Consider the following 21,204-nt stretch of genomic DNA (forward strand, 5'->3'; position numbering starts at 1 on the left):
CACACCTCAACCATCATCCGAGACACAAAGGGTGTTCCTTGATCCGTCAGGATCTCTCTTGGAAACCCTACCCGGGAGAACAACTCAACCAGTTTTTCTGCTACATTCTTGGTTGTAGGGGCACTGAGGGCGAAGGCTTCTGGAAACCTGGTGTTGTAATCAACTACCACGAGGGCGTAGGTGTGCCCTCTGGAGGTCCGAGGAAGGGGACCGATGAGATCCATACCGACTCTATCCCAGGGATTTCCTATGATGGGTAGGGGCTGTAGGGGAACTGCAGGGGGACGGGTCAGATTCTTTTTCTGACACACCTCACATTGTTTGCAGTAAATCTCTGCCTCTTTATAAATCCCTGGCCAAAAGAATAACCGTACTATATTCTGAGTCGTTTTCTCGGCCCCACTGTGTCCTGCTGTGAGGTGGGTGTGGGCGTAGAACAGTATCTGCTCTCGGAAGTCTTTTGGGACCACCAGCTGCGACGGATCACCAGCCTTCCCTTCTCTATACAATAATCCGTTCTCTATCTTGAACCTGGGGTACCCTTGAGTTGGTGTGTTTTGCGCGATGTGAGCCGCTTCCCACGCATTAAGCAGGGAAAGGTCATTGGATTGGGCAAATTTAAATCCCTTATCTAAAGCCCACGGCTCGACCGACAGGTATGCCCCGGCTGGAAGGTCTTTAAGTTCCCTCTTGAATAGGGACAGGAAATCGGGGTTGTCGACTCCCAGTATGAGTTCTTCAGGTAAGGTCTCCACCACCCCCACCTTCACTATACAGGGCTCTCTGCCTATCGGATGGATAGATATGCGTGCTAGTGGGTAGGTTTTGACGTCTCCGTGGACACATCTAATGTGTACGCTACCATCGCGGCCTACCTGGTCAGGCCGTAGCAACTTTCCCTGAATAACAGATTGCCTACACCCTGAATCAAGGAGGGCTTTCACTGGTCTGCTGTTTACCCGTACCCTTACATAGAATGATGGTCCCATTTCGGCGGTGTACATCACGGCTTTAGGGATGTAGCCAACTTCCATGGGCTCCTCTGTTGTTCTTCTGTGGGGACACAGTCGTGCTATATGACCCCATTCTCCACATTCATAGCATTGTGGGCCCTTCAGGAAGGGGGGTCCTTCAGGTCGATAGGGTCGGGGCTTCAGTGGCTCGGGGACTGGTTTCTTTCTATCCTTCTCCTGTTTGGCCGGAGAGGGGACTGGCTTGCTGTTCTTGTCAGTATCCCATGTGAATGTTCTGGGAGCAGCCCTGTTGTAATTCGAGGCCATTTCAATGGCTTGGGCTGCCGTCAGACCTGGATGTTGCCTCAACCATCTTTGGGTGCCATAGGGCAAAACATCCATAAACTGTTCCAGGATAATGCTAGACATTATCTCCTCCTTGGAGCGTGTGTCGGGTCTTAGCCATTTCTCTGCAGCCATCTTGATTCTCAAGTACATGGTTTTAGGGTTCTCCCCAGTAATACCTTTCTCTTTTCGGAAGCGAAGCCTGTATGCCTCCGCATCCATTCCCAAATGGTCTAGTATGACTGTTTTAATGTTCATATAAGAGGAAGTACCGGAGTGGTTGGCCACTTGGTAGGCGGCCTGAGCCTCTCCTGTCAACAGGGGGGCGAGGAAGAACGGCCATTTGTCCTCGGGCCACCCACAGGCCCTAGCTGCCCTTTCAAAGTTCAACAGAAACGCGTCTGGATCTTCCCCTGTCACGTATTTCTGCAGGGCCACTCCTGATGGGTGTGGTCCGCCTAGTCTCGGTATCGTGGCACTAGGTGCTTGTACGACTTTGTGGAGATTGTCCATTTGCTGAGTCAGGGAGGTTTTGAAAAGTTCTCTGTCGGCATCTGCAGTGTTAATCTGCTGGCTAATCGCCCATTCTAGCTTTTGTTGTCCGTCAATGAGCGTCTGGATTACTTGTTCCATGGCCATGGTCGTTTCCGTGGGGGAAGATCCCACTTCTGACACCAATGTAGGCGTGGGAGTAGGTACGACCGTGACACCAAGTAATGGGGTTAAAGAGGGTTTTATTTTTATCGCTCTTGCGGGTTTGGACATCAACGTCTTCCTATGTCTAAGAGTTAGTCTCTCTCTTGCGAACACGCTGGGGTCCGTGGCGCTGGTTTTCTGGTCTCTTTAAGACGGTTGGTGCAAGCCTGTTCTCCCAGGGGTCTACTCGACGAGGTGTTCTCTCAGTTGTCTCAGGCTCGGGTACATGAAAGGAAACCAACAAAAGGGAGCCGTTAGTGTCTTGTCCTCTATGGGGTTTGCACCAGGGGGACCGGGGTACGTGAGGGAAACCCAGTGTCTCGTGTCTCAATCTTATTTACAGTACTAGGATAGTGCCAGTGAGTTGGGGTGAACAGGTAGGTACAGGGAGGGAGGGTAGCGGACGGGAAGGGAGAACCACACAGGGTAGGAACGAACAGGGGCTATGCACACTATTTTACACTCGTTCGCTTCGCCTTCCCAACCAAGCTGCCCAACGCCGCCGTACCTGTGTCAGCCACACTCCTCCCTCGGGAGCGTGGCACGGCGGTCCGCAGGGTCGTTGGCCTCCTGGCTTCCCTTCGCCTTCCGCTTCTCCGCCTCCTCCGCGATGTTCCTCCGGGCTGGCTTCCTCCGCGCTTTCTCCGGTCTCGTCTCCGTTCTCCGTTCCTCTTGCTTCCGCCTGTCTCTCCTCCTCCGGGGTGCTTGCACACCCAACGAACGTCACTTCCCTGCTTTTGGCCAATTGGACGCCTCTGACGTCCATCGAGGGTGGGTCCTCCTCCTCACCGACGAACGCCCAGTTAAAGGAGCCGCTGTTGCTGTCGCAGTCTTCCATATCGCGTCGCTCATCTCTCCAACGTCCTGACTGAAAAGAAGGAGTCGGTGGAGGGTCAGCAGGGCGAGGGTTCCACCATTCATGAGAGGTATGCGCCCCTACCTCGTTACAGCCTCTTTTGGGCCTTGCTCCTTCTCTTACTGCGTCTGGTTGAGGGGGGTTTTGTTCCCTTCCCCTTCCCCATGTTGCTCCCCTCGCTTGGCCTCGTTGTCGCATCTCCATCTGGGCTAATCTCATTTCCCCACAAAAATCCAGTTTTGAGATCTCTGTTTCCTCGTTAACTGAGCTCAAATCAGAGCTATCATACATTCCCTGTGCATCATGACTTATGCATTTGTCCATCACCGCTCTATTTCTCAGAGAGTCGTATTTCCTGGCAAATGTATAGATGCGGCGTTAGCATAATAGATACGATCCCAATTAAATTTGCTAGCTTTCCTTTTCTCCACATCTATTTCATGTTTAGTTATCTTATTCTCCATGACCTCCATCAGTTCTTTTTTCTCATTGTTGTTTGGTAGTTTCTCTAATTCTTCCTCCATGGCTTTAATTCTTTCCAGGGTGCCTTCCAGTTTCGGTTCAGCATGTATGATTAGTGTTTTCATTAGCCTCAGAGAGCACTCATTTGTGTCCATTTGCCATTGTTTAATTAAATCCATGCCCAGATCATTAAGTGTGGGCATGATTAAAATACGTAAACCCCTGGGTACTCTTTTAAACTCTACTTACTTCTCCAGTGTTGTTTTCTCCCACCACTTATTTATTTCCATTATTCTTGCCTGTTGCAGCTCTTTGACAAGGTTCTGGACCGTCTTCCTCCTTTCTTCTGTTTGTGTAGTGCCTGTGCTGGACGTATCCTTAATTGCCATGTTATTGTCCAAAAGCTCATTGGCTCTCTGTGCCCGATTCAAATTTCTTTCTGCCATGTCTTTTTTTTGGTTATTTTTGGCTTATTTATTTTTAACTTTCACTTGCGATCACTTAATATCGCTTATTACTTTCTTAAACGCGATGCGCTTGTGGGTTTGATCGTAATTGTCCGCACTAGGTGTCCGTATCAGTTCGAGAGATTTTATCTGTTTGTTACTACTTGCCCCAGGCGCAGGTCCTCCTTGATTTGTCCACCGCCTTTGACATGGTTGATCATTCCATCCTTCTCACCTGTGTCGAGGCGGCCGGCATTAGGGGCCCGCCTTGGCTTGGCTCTCCTCCTTTTTGAGGGACGGCACGCAGGCCGTCCACCTGGCCGACTTCTCTGCGCCCTCACGCAATGTTCAATGTGGTGTTCCCCAGGGCTCTTCCCTCTCCCCTCTTCAGTTTAACCTTTATATTTTCCCTCTTATTTTTGCACTACAGCAGATGGAAGTCACGGTATTTAATTATGCCGATGACCTCCAGCTGATTTTCAAGGGAAACAATACTTACAACGCAACTTTTACAACGCACTACCTTTACAACAAAACTTTTACAACGCAACATCCATTACAACACATGCCATTACAACGCAACCATTACAACGAATGTCACTACAACACATACCACTACAACACGTCATTACAACGCAGTCATTACAATGCATACTATTACAATGCATACCTACACTATCCAACACTTACCCTACTGTTGCACCCTCTGGAGTTAGAATAGTAATTTTTACCCCTACACTATCCAATACTTACCCTACTGTTGCACCCCCTGGAGTTAGAATAGTAATTTTTACCCCTACACTATCCAACACTTACCCTACTGTTGCACCCCCTGGAGTTAGAATAGTAACTTTTACGCCTACACTATCCAACACTTACCCTACTGTTGCACCCACTGGAGTTAGAATAGTAATTTTTACCCCTATACTATCCAATACTTACCATACATGCAATGTAATGGTATGCGTTGTAATGGTATGCATTGTAAATGTAGTATGCGTTGTAGTGGAATGCGTTGTAAAGGTAGTTTCAAAGAATTCGTTGTAATGGGATGCGTTGTAATGGAATGCGTTGTAATGGATGTTGCGGTGTAAAAAATGTGTTGTAAAGGTATGCGTTGTAAAAGTATGCGTTGCAACGACATACATCCGATTTTCAATCTTTCCTCTTCCCCCAAGTCCATTCACAATTTTCATTCCGTTATAATTTTCATCAGGGACTGGATGAACTGCAATCACCTAAAGGTAAACCCTGACAAGACCGAATTGGTACTTACATGTGGCAGCTCCAGTCCCTGGACCCCCTTATTCTTGCCCCCTTCTATGGGTATTTTTCCCTCACCTTCTTCCTCAGTCAAAACACTAGGGATAAAACTCAATAACAACCTTACCTTGCACTCCCAGATCAGCTCAGTGGTCTCATCCTGACTCTTCGCACAATCCGCAAGATCTCCCGTTTTGTTTCTTTCTCTGCCCTTAAACTCATTCCGTTGGCCATGGTCATGTCACGTCTTGACTATGGCATCATTCTGTACACTGGTGTCCCTGCTTATGATCTACGGCACCTTCAACTTGTCCAAAATCAAGCTGCCCGACTTATCTGTAACCTCCCCAAATCACATCATGTCACACCCCTACTTAAAGCCCTTCATTGGGTCCCTATCCGGGAACGCGCCTTGTTTAAGATGGGTTGCATGACTTTTCAGGCCCGGGCAGGAACCGCCCCAGCTTTTATCAACTCCGAAATTAAAGTATACATCCTTAGCAGAGAGCTGCGTTCCTCATCCCAGTCCCTCCTTTCTGTTCCTCGCTTTAGGAAGAAGAAATCAGGGGGCCTGAAGTTCTCAGTCCTTGCTCCCACTTTCTGGAATACTCTCCCATTTACCATCAGGTCCTCTGTTTCCTACTTTGATTTGCGCAAAGCCCTGAAGACTTTCCTTTGTTCGCAAGCTTTCTCGCCATAGCAGCTTCCCCCAACCCTCCTGGGGCCTGTATCCCTAGCGCCAAGAAACCGCCTGGTAGTCGTGCGCTTTACAAGCATTTTAACTTCAACTTCATGCCGGGTCCCTCTCTCTGTTACACCTCGTTGTGTACGGCGTGTATTGATCCACTGTATGCCACGTTAGTTTTCTTGTGATGAGTCGCACGCAGAATGCTGCACGCTGAGCCGTTTCACTTTCAAACCGCATCAGCTGAGCTCCCGTGCGGTTACTCACTGCAGCGCTTTTCCAGCAAGGACTGAGTCGACGTGCGTAATACCCCCTCCCGCTGCCTACACAGCGTAGATAGGATCCCGCAACGTCTCCCACAGTCCCCTGTACTCACCGCCCAGTTTTAGCCGCTCCACCACAGAAGTTTTTCCGCCTCGTACAAAAGTGCTTGAGAGTCTTCCTTCGTCTACCCGAGACTCGTGGCAGAGGCGTCAGTACAAAGAGCTCCGTTTCCTAAGGCGGGGCTGGATCAACGGCATGGAACTGCTTCGCCTCGATTGTGGAGTGCCTGTGGTGTGCAGATCAGCCTCTGCACCAATATCCTTAAAACAACTCGGTGAGGTCCCCCACCTATAGTCTCTACGGCACAGAGGGATTCACAGCATGGCAAGTTTCTTTCAGGTAATTTTTTATTTTTTCTCTGACACCATGTGCAAACAAAAAGGACGGTCGACGCGTTTCGGCAGAAGCTTTCAACCGGACCATTGAGTCCCGCCAAATACTGTCTATTTAAAGTGATAAAGTGCAAAAGGTCCCTCTTTGATTTCCATTTAAAAATAGACTGGACTGTTAACCCACATTAACCTTCTTTTGATAGGCAAAAAATAACAGCCATTTTCTTCAGATTTTCATTGTTACATTTTCATAATTAAAATATATTGCCAGTATTTACTGTAAAGTACTTTTTACAAATTTCTAAAGGAATAAGGCCTGGCAGCATGTGATATAGATTAGTATTTTCTAAAATCGTGTATCTAAAATCAATTTGGCAAAGGAGGAGAAAAAGGGGATAATAGTAAAATTAGTGAAGGATGGTGAGTGAGCTTTCAAATAAGGGCGATGTTAAGAAGAGTTTTTCAAGGGATGTTAACTCATAAGTGTGGCGATATGCGAGGGAGATGTATGTCAGGTCAAAACTTGCTAAGTGAAGTACTTTTATATATGTGACCCGATCCCCTTATTTCTATATATATATTCCATATGAAAACACCAAAACTTGGAGGCCCACACGCGGTCTGTAAGTATCTTTATTCATGCCAGGATGCTCGTTTAACAAGTTCCTTCCGCACAGCACGTTTCTGCCATATTTGTTCCCTACGCGTTTCGGGCGTCCTCTCGCCCTTCTTCTAAGGTAATGGCTTAGGTGGGAGGGCAGCATGCAAGCATTTATGATGTATTTACAGTCCCGCCCCTCTGGCGTATGCGAAGTGCATTCTGGTATTACGAGTTCTTATCTGTGCAATCCTGAAGTAGGAGCTGCTGCCATTCCCTACAAAGTGCTCAGATCCCCAGTGGGTTGCTGTGCCAGTTTGTGCAGTTAAAATGCGCTGCATATTTCACCTCGCAGAATACACACTACTCCATCTGCGTTGCATCAGTAGCTGCGCTGGAACCGCCTCTCCGCAGTGCGGAGCTCTCCGCGACGAGGCCGGCGGTTATATACTCCATATGAAAACACCGAAACTTGGAGGCCCACACGCGGTGTGTAAGTATCTTTATTCATGCCAGGCTGCTCGTTTAACAAGTTCCTTCCGCACAGCACGTTTCTGCCATATTCGTTCCCTACGCGTTTCAGGCGTCCTCTCGCCTTTCTTCTAAGGTAATGGCTTAGGTGGGAGGGCAGCATGCAAGCATTTATGATGTATTTACAGTCCCACCCCTCGGACGTATGCAAAGTGCATTCTGGTATTACGAGTTCTTATCTGTACAATCCTGAAGTAGGAGCTGCTGCCATTCCCTACAAAGTGCTCAGATCCCCAGTGGGTTGCTGTGCCAGTTGGTGCAAGTTAGAACGCGCTGCATATTTCACCTCGCAGAATACACACTGCTCCATCTGCGTTGCATCAGTAGCTACGCTGGAACCGCCTCTCTGCGATCAGGCCGGCCCCTTCATACTCCATATGAAAACACCGAAACTTGGAGGCCCACACGCGGTGTTAAAGTATCTTTATTCATGCCAGGCTGCTCGTTTAACAAGTTCCTTCCGCACAGCACATTTCTGCCATATTCGTTCCCTACGCGTTTCGGGCGTCCTCTCGCCCTTCTTCTAAGGTAATGGCTTAGGTGGGAGGGCAGCATGCAAGCATTTATGATGTATTTACAGTCCTGCACTATATATTTGCACAAGAGGTTGCCCTTTGAAAATGCCACACACGGAGGGTTGAATAACACAATACGCTAGTGGCAGCAGAGTCACAGCATGCTTCCCGCTCTCCCAATCGATGCCATACGTGTTTCGAGCAACTCTTCTGCTCTTGTTCACTGGCTGTAATGCATGAAGAAAACAGGCTGATTTGTGTGGCGCATCAACAAGGCCTCACACGTGGGTGAGTGGAACTGGGAATAACTACACACACACTGGTTATAGAGTTAGCCGGAAAGACCCCGAGCGGTCTTCCGCATGTTTATTTATACCCCCGGCGCGAGCCCGCCCCGGGGTTTGCGTGCGTGCGTGCAGGCAAAGGGATACAATGTAGGAGAGAGCCCGGGTGGCTCTCTACATCCCTCCTTCAATTTAGTTCTGTTCACGCTGCAGACGCCGGACCTTGTTTCATGGAGATGTCCAGGCAAAGTCTCTCAGACGCAGGTTAGGTCTCGGGTTGGGCCTCAGACTGTATCTTGGGTTTCGGGCACATGGTGGCTCGACAACCACGGCCGGGGTTGCCTCAGTGCTTACACCCACACCAGTCGCCCTTGGTCGACCTTGCTCTGCGACGAGGTTCTGTGGTGTCGGTCTGGGTGGACTCTCACCCCGTTGCTGTATCACTGTTGACCGTGGGGGGCTCCTGTCGAGGTCCAGATTTTCATATTCCCCAGCTTCCGTTTCTTCTACGATTCTTTGTCCTCCAGTTGTCTCGGTTACTTTCTTAAAGCATGACACATTCCGCGTCACTACTTGTCCATTCCGCTTCGCCGTTACCATTGTCCCTTGGACCTTGTCCACTCTCCACACTTCCGACTCGAACGGTGTTCGGAATTTCCATCCTGGATGGCGGTCTTTGACGACTACCAAGTCTCCTTCTTTTAGGTTGGGTTCTTTGGCATGACGATGTTCGCTCGCCTTTGTGTTGGTGTTCTGTCTCCTGGCTTGAATGGTCTCAGCATTTCTCTCTGCTGGCACCCAGGTGCTATCGGTCGGGATGCTGTCCCGGGGTGCCCGCTTGAACAGCACATGGGCAGGAGCACACTTTGTCGTTGAGTGGGGCGTTTGTCAGTATGCTCCTAGGAATTGGTCGAGGGCTATTTCCGGGTCCTCCCCGTTGTCCACCGCAATCCGGAGTGCTCTGTTCAATGTTTGCATTAGTCTTTCAACTTCCCCGTTTGCCTGGGGCCACAGCGGGGTGATTTTTCTGTGCTTGATCCGAAGGTTCTCCAGGTATGACTGAAATTCTCTCCCTTGAAAGGGGGGTCCGTTGTCGGACTTGATTTCCTCCGGGAGCCCCATCGTTGCGAAGACGCGGCTCAGCACCCTCTTGACTTGCGGGAACGCAGTTGATGATATGACTTCAACTATTGGGAATTTTGAAAACGAGTCGACTAAGACTAGCTTGTGTCTTCCGTCCGGAAAGCTGCCAAAATCTATGCTGAGGTGTGTCCAGGGTGTCTGAGGTGCTTCCTTCGTGATAACAGGTGCTGGGGCTGGATCTCCGCCTGTGATCGTGCAAGCATGGCAGGACCGTATCATGGCGTCTACTTGGTTGTCCATGGTGGGAATCCACACTTTGCTCCTTAGGCGTGCTTTTGTCTTGGCCATGCCTTGATGTCCCACGTGCGCTAGACTTAGGGCTCTCTGTTGGAGACTTTCCGGTATGACGATGAGGTGTCCTCGCAAGATGATTCCTTCATCCCCCACGCTCAGTTCGTTGCGTATCTGCCACAGTTGCTGTCGTGCATGGCTCACCTCCGGCCGGAGGCTCGAGGCACCATCGAGGAAGTGGGCCCACCGGTTTTCATCCAGAGCCCGGCGAACTTTCACCAGTGTCTCGTCCACAGCGGTTGCTTCTCCAATCTCTTTGAGTGACATGTTCTCCGGACACGCAGCCTGCGAGATCATGTGGACAAATTCTTCGGCTTCTCCACCTTCTTCTTTAGGCAGATACTGGTTGATGACGTCCGGGTGCCGGGACAGGTAGTCGGCCGGGTTGTGGGCCCCTGGGCGGAACACGATTTTGAAGTGGTATCCCTGCAGCTGGACTGCCCAGCGTTCAATGCATGGGGGTGCTAGTCGGGATGACCCCGCAAAGAGGGGTAGCAGTGGCTTGTGGTCAGTTACCACCGTAAATTCTTGCCCGCAGAGGTAGAGGTGAAAATGCTGGCATGCCCACTTGATGGCCAGGGCTTCTCTTTCTATTTGTGCATATCTGGTCTCGGTGTCCGACAGTGCTTTGCTGGCATATGCAACTGGCTTCTACTCTTCGGGTCCGTATTCTTGCAGGAGTACCGCTCCCAGGCCTACGGGACTGGCGTCGACGATTAGCTCGGTCCGGCGACGTGGCTGGAAGTAGGCCATGGTGGTGTCATCGAGAAGGTTGGCCTTGATTGCTTGAAAGGCTTTGTTTGCGGTTCCAGTCCAGTCCCACTTCTGGTCGGCTCTGGTGAGGGCTCTGAGAGGTTCTGCGATCGCGGCTAAGTTGGGTATGAACCGACCACAGTAAGTGGCCATGCCCAAGAAGCTGCGTACTTCAGTTGGGTTTCTGGGAGTGCTGGCTGCCTTGATCACTTCCGCTTTCTTGGGGTCTACTTTCAGGCCCTCCCTCGTGAAGATGTATCCAAAAAAGTCTATTGACTCCTGGTAGAAGGAGCATTTTGCTCGGTGTAGGGTCAGTCCACTGTCCGCAAGTCTTTGAAGGGCTGCCCTCGGGTTGATGTGATGTTCTTGTAGGGTCGCGGAGTACACCAAGATATCATCGCTGAGGTTGATCACCCCCCTCAGTCCCGATATTACTTCTCGAATGGCATTTTGGAAGACCTCCGCCGCGGAGGAGACACCAAAGCTGAGCCGGGTGTAGCGTCGCAACCCCACGTGGGTCGAAAAGGTGGTAATGTACCTGCTGGCTGGTTCCAACTCGAGCTGATGGTAACCCGAGTTAAGGTCTAACTTTGAAAACCATTTCGCCCCGTTTAGGTCCGCTACTATATCATCCATGGTGGGGGTGATATGTCTTTCGCGCTTGACGGCCGTGTTGGGTAGCCTCATGTCCACACATAGTCGGATTGCCCCTGGTTGCTTCGGCTTTGGTGCGACTACCAGCGGGAAAACCCAGGGTGTCGGGCCCGACACTTTCTCGATTACTCCTAGGTCTTAGAGCTTCCGGAGCTCCTCTTCGACCTGTGGCCTTAAGTTGAAGGGCACCCTCCGGTGGCGGAGTGCCACGGGCCTGACTGACGTGTCTATGTGTAGCTTGAATTTTCGGCCCCTTAGTTTTCCTAGGCCCTTGAACAGCTCCGGAAAGTCCTTCAGCATGAAATCCGCATGCGCCTGATGCACTTGATTGGCAAAGAATACTAGGCCGAGGTCCTCTGCCGTGTGGCAGCTCAGAAGCGTACCTTTCTTTCCTTCAGTGATGTGAAATTTGGTTTCAGTGGAATACTCGCCGTTGACTACCGTCGTTTGAATTACTCCTCTTAGTGGTAGCGGTTCTGTGCCCCCGTAGGTGTAGATCCTCGCTGCGGAGGGTGTCAGTATGGGCTTCGGAGACATCTTCTCGTATTGTCCCGAATCCATGACATTCACGGACGCCCCCGTATCTATCAGGGCTTTGACTTCGGTGCCATCTATTGCTATGGAGCACATGGGCGGCGGCCTCCTTCTTGTGGACGCTCTGCTTACGTAAGAGACAACGTATACTTCGTCGTCCTCATCGTCCTCATACCTTGGCCGTCTTTCCTGGGCCTGAGTGTCCGGAGGAGGCGGTTCGTGGTCGAGGGACAGCTGTCGGATGTGCTGCGTCACTGCCCTGGCTCGTGGACCGGCTGACCTGAACTTCCCTCCCCGACAGACGGCAGCAAAGTGGTTCATGCGTCCACACTTGAAGCACGTTTTTCCCTTCGCGCCACATGTGGCCGTGGCCGGGTGATCTTCTCCGCAATATCCGCATTGGTTCCCTCTCGGCGGGGTGTTTCGTTGTCGCGCTGGTGGGAATCTCCTTTGTATCGCGTCGACTCTTTCTTCCTTGATCGGCGTTGTTCTCACAGTAGGCGGGGCAATCACCGGCGTGCGTAACGCTGCTTCCATTTCCTCCGCCCTGGCGTCAGACAATTCGTGCGACCTGGCTAGGATTAGTATCTCGTCGAGCGATATGCCCGGTTGTCTGAGGATTAGCTTTCTCAGCAGCTTTGACTTGCACCCCACTATGATCTGGTCCCTTATTTCTTCCCGTGGGTTGTTGAACGGGCACGTGCTTGCGAGCCGGCGGAGCCGGGCATAGTACATATCAACCGACTCGGGGTCAGTCTGCCAGGCACGTTTGAATTTAAACTTTTCAAAGTCATTATTGAGCTGGGGGTCAAAGTGCGCGTTTAAAGCCGCGACCGCAGCATCGTAGACATGCTCAGGCCCTGTGTTGGGGAGTGACTGAAACAGTTCGTAGATTTCACCTCCCCCGTATAATATGAGGAGTGACCTCTTCACTGTGCCATCCGTTTCCCTGGTGCCCTTAAAGTAGAGGTTGAGCCTCCCGACCCACGCTTTCCACCTAAGCGCCGCTGTTGCCGGGTCCGCTGTCTCGCTGAAGGGTGGAATGGGCGCCGCGCCGGAGTGGAGGTGGGCAGGCGCCGCTGGCATGGGGGCTCCTGCTTGGGCATGGGCCTGTGGTTGTGGTGCGGGTACCACTGGCGGCGGCTGGACTGCTGGAGGTGGGTTCTGACCCGCCCCGTCCTGGGCCGCTCCTGTCGCGACTACAGACATAGTGTGGCCTTATGTGTGTGGTCCTGGAACTTTCCGGTGTCGTGGTGGAATGTGGTGGCTTTGCTCTGTCCTTGTAGTATGATGTTTTCCTTATGGCTCATGGAAAGTCGCTTGGTTTTGCCAATGATTGTTTGCAGGATGAACCACCATGCAAGCTATGTGGCCTTTGTCCTTTCCGACTAGGTTTGTTGCAGGCCGGATGCTTGGGAAGCCTGGTGAGGGTAGGAGGCGATTTGCCTTTGCCAGTGCTTGTTTTCGCTGGGAGCCTGCAGCGGTGAACGGTGCACACAGTCGCTCCGCGCGATGTCGCTGTGGGCAGGGCAGGCGTGGTAAGAGGCGAGGCTTGGGCTCACACGCAGTCTTCTGCGAGCAGTGCAGGCGGGGGCCGCGATAGGCCTCGCCGTGCCACGTGGTGTAGCCGCGTGCAGAGATCCTGCTTCGCGGCGGTCGGAGGACCCGTCCCAGGGTGCACGCCTCCGCGCAGGCCAGGGGAGAGACACACACGAGTGTCGCGCAAGCGGGGCAGATGGCAGACTCACCCGCAGGATCTTCAGGCAGCACGCCGACACCCTTCGAGCCCCGCCAGCTGAAGGCGCTCCCTCGCGGGAGACGCGTGGGCGGGTCTCGGGAGTCGGGGACGGCACAGCAACGCGGGTGGGCACTGCAGCTGGAGGCAGGCGACACGGTGCCACAGGACACACGTGGGTGAGTGGAACTGGGAATAACTACACACACACTGGTTATAGAGTTAGCCGGAAAGACCCCGAGCGGTCTTCCGCATGTTTATTTATACCCCCGGCGCGAGCCCGCCCCGGGGTGTGCGTGCGTGCGTGCAGGCAAAGGGATACAATGTAGGAGAGAGCCCGGGTGGCTCTCTACAATTTGGAACACACTTTTTATTCAATAGCAGGTCCCGCCCCAGTGGGCGTACACATTAGGCCTTCTGGTCTCAGTAGTTCATCGTGTGTAACAGGCCTGACAGTTCCTCAACCCAAGTGGATGCTGCTTCCTTCGTCATTATGGTAAGTCTCTTCCCGTTAGGTGGAAAATCGTTGCAGACATCGCTGTGAATCTGCCAATGTCTACCTGCAGCAAAGGTCCCCTCCGTTCTCGTGAGCGCTCACAATCCCAAGCACTCGAGAGCCGACGATGAAGCGGCGGGGCATCTTCGCGACTGGACTGGTCGCATAGTTATTTGCACAAGAGGTTGCCCTTTGAAAATGCCACACACGGAGGGTTGAAGCGGCGAGGGACTTATCACACCATCAAGATGGCACCAGTTGAAGGTTGGTGGACGAGGGCTGTGAGTGCGCAAAGAACTATTAAATCACTCTGCATGAAAGGCACAGTAGAAGGACAATAAATGTTTTGTTTTCCATGAGGGATTGTCCGCAGAGACTTTAAGAACTGTTTATTAAAAGAAAACAAAAGGATCATCATGTGGTATAGTGCCTGGCAGATATGGCGGCTAAGGAACAGTATTCACATTTAAGAACTGTGTTAATCCTTTGTTGCTGCCTGTGATTTCGACCCCACCAATGATCAGAACAGGGAGGCAATTTAAAAAACTTGCGAGACTGTAATGGTTTTTGTGATTGAGCACTGAAGAGGGCAAAGGTGCCGAAATGCATTTGCTCTACTGAATAAGCTGAAGTCCCAAGAGTGCTTGTGCCTGTATATATATATATATATATATATATACAGGCATAAGAATAAGAATCTTTCAACAGACCCCGCTGTGTCCTCTGATCTCTTCACATCCGGAGTGGTCGTTGTTCGATATTGCACGCGGGAGCTGGCAACCGCGTTTGGAGGACCCGTTCTACAAGAGGGCTGCGACTGTGCTGGTTCCAGTGGCAACGCTGGGCTTCTTTGTTTCACCGAGGTATCGGTTTTTCGCAGTCCCGCCCCAAGAATTCAGGCTGTTCTGCGGCCACCGCAAGAAGCGGCTCGTGACTTCACGTGACGGCTGGGTGAATTGAATTGAATTGAAAGGAAATTTATAATGCGCAAAACAATAACTCGCAGGTATCAAGGCGCCTAGCAAAATGATCAGAGAATGATCAGGAAAAAGACAAGAAACCCTACACATATGCTTGCTGAAAAAGAAGGGTTTTTAAAGCAGTGCGGAAGTTCTGTAAGGACGGGAGAGATCTCAGATCCAGAGGAAGTTCATTCCACCACTTAGGAGCAAGAGTGGAGAAGGCTCTGCCACCCCATTTGGCTCTTCGTACACGGGGGGCTGCCAGACGCAATTTCCCAGAGGAACGCAGGTTCCTTCGGGGGACATAGTGGGAGATGATGGATCTTATTCCAGTATCGCTCTTTTTGGCAATGGCTCTGTAGGTCATACATAGAACTTTAAACCGGATTCGGTGTTCTACCGGCAGCCAGTGCAGCGTTTTCCTGGCTGCAGTGGCCGAGGAGCGTCTGGGAATATCCAGGACAAATCTGGCTATGGCGTTTTGGACTACCTGTAAGCGCTGCAGCTGTCCTTTGTTAAGTCCAGCATACAGCGCATTACAGTAGTCCAGACGCGAGCCAATGAGAGCAACGGCTATTTGTTTTCTTGCCTGGAAGGAGAGATATTTCCTGATCCTTCGTAGGGTGTGAATCAGGCCCCAACAGGTGGAGACAGTTCTGCTCACCTGGCTGCCTAAGTCAAGGGCAGGGTCTATTAGCACCCCGAGATTCTTGGCAGAAGATGTGGGGGAAGGGCATGTTCCAAGTGAGTCGGGCCACCAATTGGCTGACCAGATGTTTTCTTTCCCCCCAAACACCATCACCTCAGTCTTCTCCCCATTCAGTTTCAGAGAGTTCTGGATCATCCATTGACCAACCGCCTCCATACAAGATTTAAACTTGGAGGCGATTAGTTCATCTGAATGGGGAAGAGAGACGAGGATTTGAGTGTCGTCTGCGTACGAGACTACCTCCATCCCGAACGATCTTATTAATTTGGCTAGTGGGGTAACATAGATATTGAAAAGGGTCGGGCTGAGTGCTGACCCTTGAGGAACCCCACATAGCACAGGTCGGGATGGAGATAGGAACTCCCCCTGCTTGACTCTTTGTTCCCTCCCCGTGAGAAAAGAGGTCAAAAGATCCAGAGCTGCGTTCTTCACCCCCACCTCCCTCAGCCGCGATGTAAGTACTGAGGGGGAGAGGGTATCGAAAGCCGCAGTTAGATCTAGCAGAACCAGGAGAGAGGTCTGGCCCTCATCTACTGTCGTGCGGATCTTGTCGAGCACGATGGTGAGGGCTGACTCGGTGCTGAATTCTCTCCTGAATCCATGCTGGGAGGAGTCTAAGCATCCCGAGCTTTCCAGAAAGACGGCGAGATGCTTGTTAAGATGTGTCTCAAGCATCTTCACTGGGGCAGGGAGCAGGGAGATAGGCCGGAAGTTTTTTAGGACCCCCGGATCCAGAGAGGCCTTTTTCAACAGGGGTTTTACTACCGCCTTCTTCCACTCTACAGGGAAAATACCATCTCTGATGGCTAGATTCATTATCTCTAGCAGCGGTGGTAAGAGGGTCTCCCTGCACTGCTTGATGACTTTCAGTGGGCAGGTATCCAGAGGGGAACCAGACTTGGTCTTGGCTAGCAGTAGCTCAAGATCTTGCAAGGCCAGCGGGGGAAAAAAATCCAGGGTGCATGGTGGGGAGATTTCTGTGGTGATCAGGCTCATCTCTACCCTAGGTGTTGATGCACTGAGAACAGCTCTTTGATCCTCGAGGGCCAGGTGGATATCCTGGATTTTAGTATGGAAGAAGGAGGCAATCTTATCACAAAGATCCTGCGAAGGAATGACAGGGTCAGGGGCTTGCAATTTGACCAGGGAGTCGACAGTTTTAAAGAGCTCCTTCGGAGAGGAGAGCGAGAAAGTCACGGTGACAAAGTATTCTAGTCACCGTATCCTTGCTGTATGGCCCGTTTCATCTTGGAGGACTGTGGCAGAACGTTCGGGGACCCGAGAAAGACTCTAATAATTCAATTTTAAAAACTCACCAAGGACTTCCTAAACCCCTACTCCACCATCGGTACTTACCGGATTGTTGCCGGATGGGGGCTGTAGTCTGTACGCAACTCACTACAGCTGCAGGCAATTTGGAGGAGTGCGCTGACTTCCTGCACAGTCAAGGGTTGCAGCACATAAATGAAGGGGAGGTGGGTTTCCAGGTTTGCTATGGACGTCTGAGGAAGGCACTTTCATGCCGAAATGCATTATGTCCCGCATTCAACATTAAATAAGAATCTTTCAACAGACCCCGCTGTGTCCTCTGATCTCTTCACATCCGGAGTGGTCGTTGTTTGATATTGCACGCGGGAACTGGCAACCGCGTTTGGAGGACCCGTTCTACAAGATGGCTGCGACTGTGCTGGTTCCAGTGGCAACGCTGGGCTTCTTTGTTTCACCGAGGTATCGGTTTTTCGCAGTCCCGCCCCAAGAATTCAGGCTGTTCTGCGGCCACCGCAAGAAGCGGCTCGTGACTTCACGTGACGGCTGGGTCACTGTATCCTTGCTGTATGGCCCGTTTCATCTTGGAGGACTGTGGCAGAACGTTCGGGGACCCGAGGAAGACTCTAATAATTCAATTTTAAAAACTCACTAAGGACTTCCTAAACCCCTACTCCACCATCGGTACTTACCGGATTGTTGCATGATGGGGGCTGTAGTCTGTACGCAACTCACTACAGCCGCAGGCAATTTGTAGGAGTGCGCTGACTTCCTGCACAGTCAAGGGTTGCAGCACATAAATGAAGGGGAGGTGGGTTTCCAGGTTTGCTATGGACGTCTGAGGAAGGCACTTTCATGCCGAAATGCATTATGTCCCGCATTCAACATTAAATAAGAATCTTTCAACAGACCCCGCCAACGTGAAAGCGAGTTACCACAAATTTTGAGGAAGTATTATCATAAGGAGGTCGTAAAACCCTTTCTTTTCAGACTTGTGCTGTATGACTGTCCTTTATAAGAGGACATACTGAAACTGGCGTATGACTATTCCATGTTACAGATTTATTTCGCCCTGAAGAAGTCCGTGAAGGACGAAACACGTTGGCTATGGCTACAGACTTTTAAATGAAGATTTAATAAAGAATGAACTTCTACAAGACCACTTATTGTGCCTTTGAATAATCAATATGTGTATATAAAATTTGGTTATTTTTTGTTTAAGTGTGCTGGACTAATTTTGTGTTGTGTTTGTATGTAAGGACAGTTCTCTGCCCTGGGAGATTTAGGGGACTTTGAATCTCCGGTCCGTGGCACCAAAAAAATCTGTATAAACACAGGACGTAAGATAGGTGCAATCTTTTATAACCCCATTCCCCTGAAGCGCTTATCTCACTGAAACAAACTATGTAATCTCAAAATGTTCTTGTAACATGGGCCTTTAACAATGTCTCCATCTTCCAAGCAGGATGTCCGAGGAGGAGAGGCTGAAATCCGAGTTAAGGAAGCAGAAGGTGCCCCTGTCCATGGCAGTGACCAAGCTCTTCCCATTGCTCCACGGACTGCGTGACAATGCAATCATCACTGAGGAGATGTTTACGGTGAACTGGCTTTTCTGTTTTTATCTTCTTCTAACACAGCTCATTGCCTCCTTACCACTCAGTGTGTTCAAACTGGGCCTACTCTTTCCCTTTCATGCTTCCTTATCTAACTGTCATTCCTTATTCCTCAGGCTTTCATTACTTTGCATGGCCTCTTTAACCCAGAGTGGACACGTTTTGTGAATGTCCTCTGTCTGTAGGTTCCTTACATAGTTACATTAAAATGTATAAATCATTAGTACAGTCAAGCCTTTATCTGCTGAGATGTTCCAGCCTCTTTAAACAGCAAGGAACCTCTGCAGCCTATGGCTCTGGTCTTCTCTGTATCAATCTTTGGTATTCTGATTCGTTCATTCACAAAGAGAATTTCCCCCACCCCACCTCACTTGCTGGAAGATGGTTCCATGCATTTTCTACCCTCTCTGTGAAGGACACTAACCTAATTCCCAAACCTCCCATTGACAATATTTACCTGCCGTTCCCCCCAACAAGATTCATCCAATAAACGCTTACTTTTCTGAACCAAACGTACACTGGAATTTGTTTAACCCCTCTCTATTTGTACCCATATGTCAATTCAATTTAATACCTTATTCATGACCCCCCCCCACTCCTGCGGTAAACTATTTCAGATTTTATTTAGTATTATTTATTTAGATACGTTTTTATGACGCTCTGATATCTAGTTGTCCACAGCTGTGAACAATGCAACCCTTTTGCTTAGAAAACAAGAACTTCACTTGTTTTCTAAAGGAAAATAAGCAAGATTTAGTGCATAGGGATTTTGAGAAACAAAACCCGGGACATGTCAGACATATAAGTAGGACTAAATCCTTTAGTCTCAATTTTATATCGGCCTGTCCATCTTTTTGCAGAGCCTTTTAAATGTGTGTCTATCTATCTATATATCTATCTATCTATCTATCTAGAGACATACATATACACTCATATACACATATATACATATAGACACAATATTATCTATGGCAAGACCTCCTCCTGTGCTGCTGGGCAGAAACCAATAAAGTACTTCAATTATTTAAGACTTTAGAGGCGCCTGTGAATGAGAGCATACCTTTCACTTCTGTTTTGCAGGAGGACCTAACCTTTGTCCCAAAAACCGGAACATGTATTTAAAATTAACAAAAGTGTCAGGACACTGGACAGTCCTCTAAAAACTGAGATTGTCCGGGGAAATCCTGGACGTCTGGTCACCCACTCGTCATAGTCTCTAAAAGGGATCCTTCGGCGTACAGGAAGCCAGTGTAGTTGCCTCTAAATTGGAGTGATGTGCTGATGCCTGGATGCCTCTCAGACAAGCCGTGTTGTCTCTTTTGAACCAACTGTAGATTTTTATTGCTTTTGCTGGGGTGGATAACAAAATATAGGTTCCAAAGTCAACGCATGACTGATCAGCACATTTATCTCAATCTCAAGCGGACTACTGTCGAGGAAAGGCAGGATATTTTGAAGAGTTTTTAAATAGTAGACACGAGTGACATTTCTTTAAACTGAGAAAACGGCATGCCATCCTCTAGCTTACCAAAGCAGGTTTAAGTCATGGCTGAGATGGGAGAAGTGCCCTGCTCAGGGCCACAGATAAATTGGGTGTCATCTGCATACATGTATAACTGAGCACCCATTTTAGATTATAATTGGACCAAAAGCGCACTTGTAGATGTTAGAAAGTCAGGGGCATTTTCCACTTGTGAGGGGGCATCTACAAACAACCTCACCTTGCTCGAGTCTGCTTGCTGGGTTTCCGTCCTCCTTTCCCGCCACCGCTACACCATCACAGTGGCCGCAGTGAGGAGCAGGAGGACTACCAGCCCCAGGCTCCCCAGCGGCAGCAGCCGCCACCGCCAATCACGCGCCTGGAGGCGCTTCAAAGCACAGCTCGGCCCCCGCCTCGCGGGACGCGCGCGGGCGTCGCCGGCAGAAGCCCGGGACAAGGGCAGGGCAGTCTGTGGCAGTCCGGGGCAGGAGGAGGCGGGGCTGGGCCACCCCTCTTCCAGTTGTATCCAAAGGTACTGTACATTAAATACCAACTATCTGTTCGCTGGTCCTAAGTACTGTAACAATGGGGAAAAGAAAAATCCCTGAGGATACCAGTGAAGCTGCAGGTGTGGTGGCCAATGGAGAAAAACAAGCTAAGAGACAAAGGTGCAAACCCCCTAGAAAGCAATTGGCCCATGCGGGAGGTAATTGTGTAATGGATCGGATCGACGAATTGGTACAAGACTGTTCAGATTTGTTAACAATGGCCCCTAATTCTGGAGAGAGGGCCTCTGAGGGATGTAGTAACATGGGTGTTCAAGAAGGAAGGAGCCAGAAGAGGGGGGCAGCAGTTATTCCTGAAATGTTTTTAACCAAACCTAATGCAGGGGCTAAATTGGGATTAGCCGAGGGGGTTGAATCTAATTTAGATCAGAACCATCCCACCACAGCTCCTGTTCAGAGTTCTGAAGATACAGTTGCCTTGGTCTGTAGCGACAGGTTTTCTGTTTTAGCTCAAATTGAAAACTGTTATTCTGAAAATGGGCCCGAAGCACTCGTGTGTGGTCCTTCCTCTACAGACGGCATTTCACATGTGTTTACTGCCTTGGAGGCGTCTCGGCTAGCAGAACCAAATTATAATCCCTTGTTTAAAGTTGTTAAACACCTATGTGATCTGGCGGAAAGTATGCAAGTTAAGATTGATCAATTGACTGTTGTAGTTAACACCTTGAGGGTGGACTCTGGTCAAGGCTCATGTGGCTCTACGGTAATCAAA

General features: G+C 50.1%; 1 protein-coding gene across 2 annotated transcripts in view; it reads left to right on the top strand.

The window, feature by feature from the left end:
• Nucleotides 1–21,204, top strand: part of LOC147683309 (nuclear body protein SP140-like protein) — a 768,218-nt gene that overhangs the window by 65,771 nt on the left and 681,243 nt on the right. Inside the window, exon 2 of one of the 2 annotated variants that reach the window (XM_086943760.1) lies at nt 18,299–18,431. In XM_086943760.1, coding sequence (XP_086799886.1) covers nt 18,300–18,431 — 132 coding nt within the window. In that variant the 5' untranslated portion in view covers nt 18,299. Of the gene's footprint in view, nt 1–18,295; nt 18,432–21,204 lie in introns of both variants that reach the window. The other variant, XM_086943761.1, reaches the window with a different exon arrangement.

This window comes from Lissotriton vulgaris, chromosome 11, assembly GCF_964263255.1.
Source record: "Lissotriton vulgaris chromosome 11, aLisVul1.2, whole genome shotgun sequence".
Classification (NCBI taxonomy): domain Eukaryota; kingdom Metazoa; phylum Chordata; class Amphibia; order Caudata; family Salamandridae; genus Lissotriton; species Lissotriton vulgaris.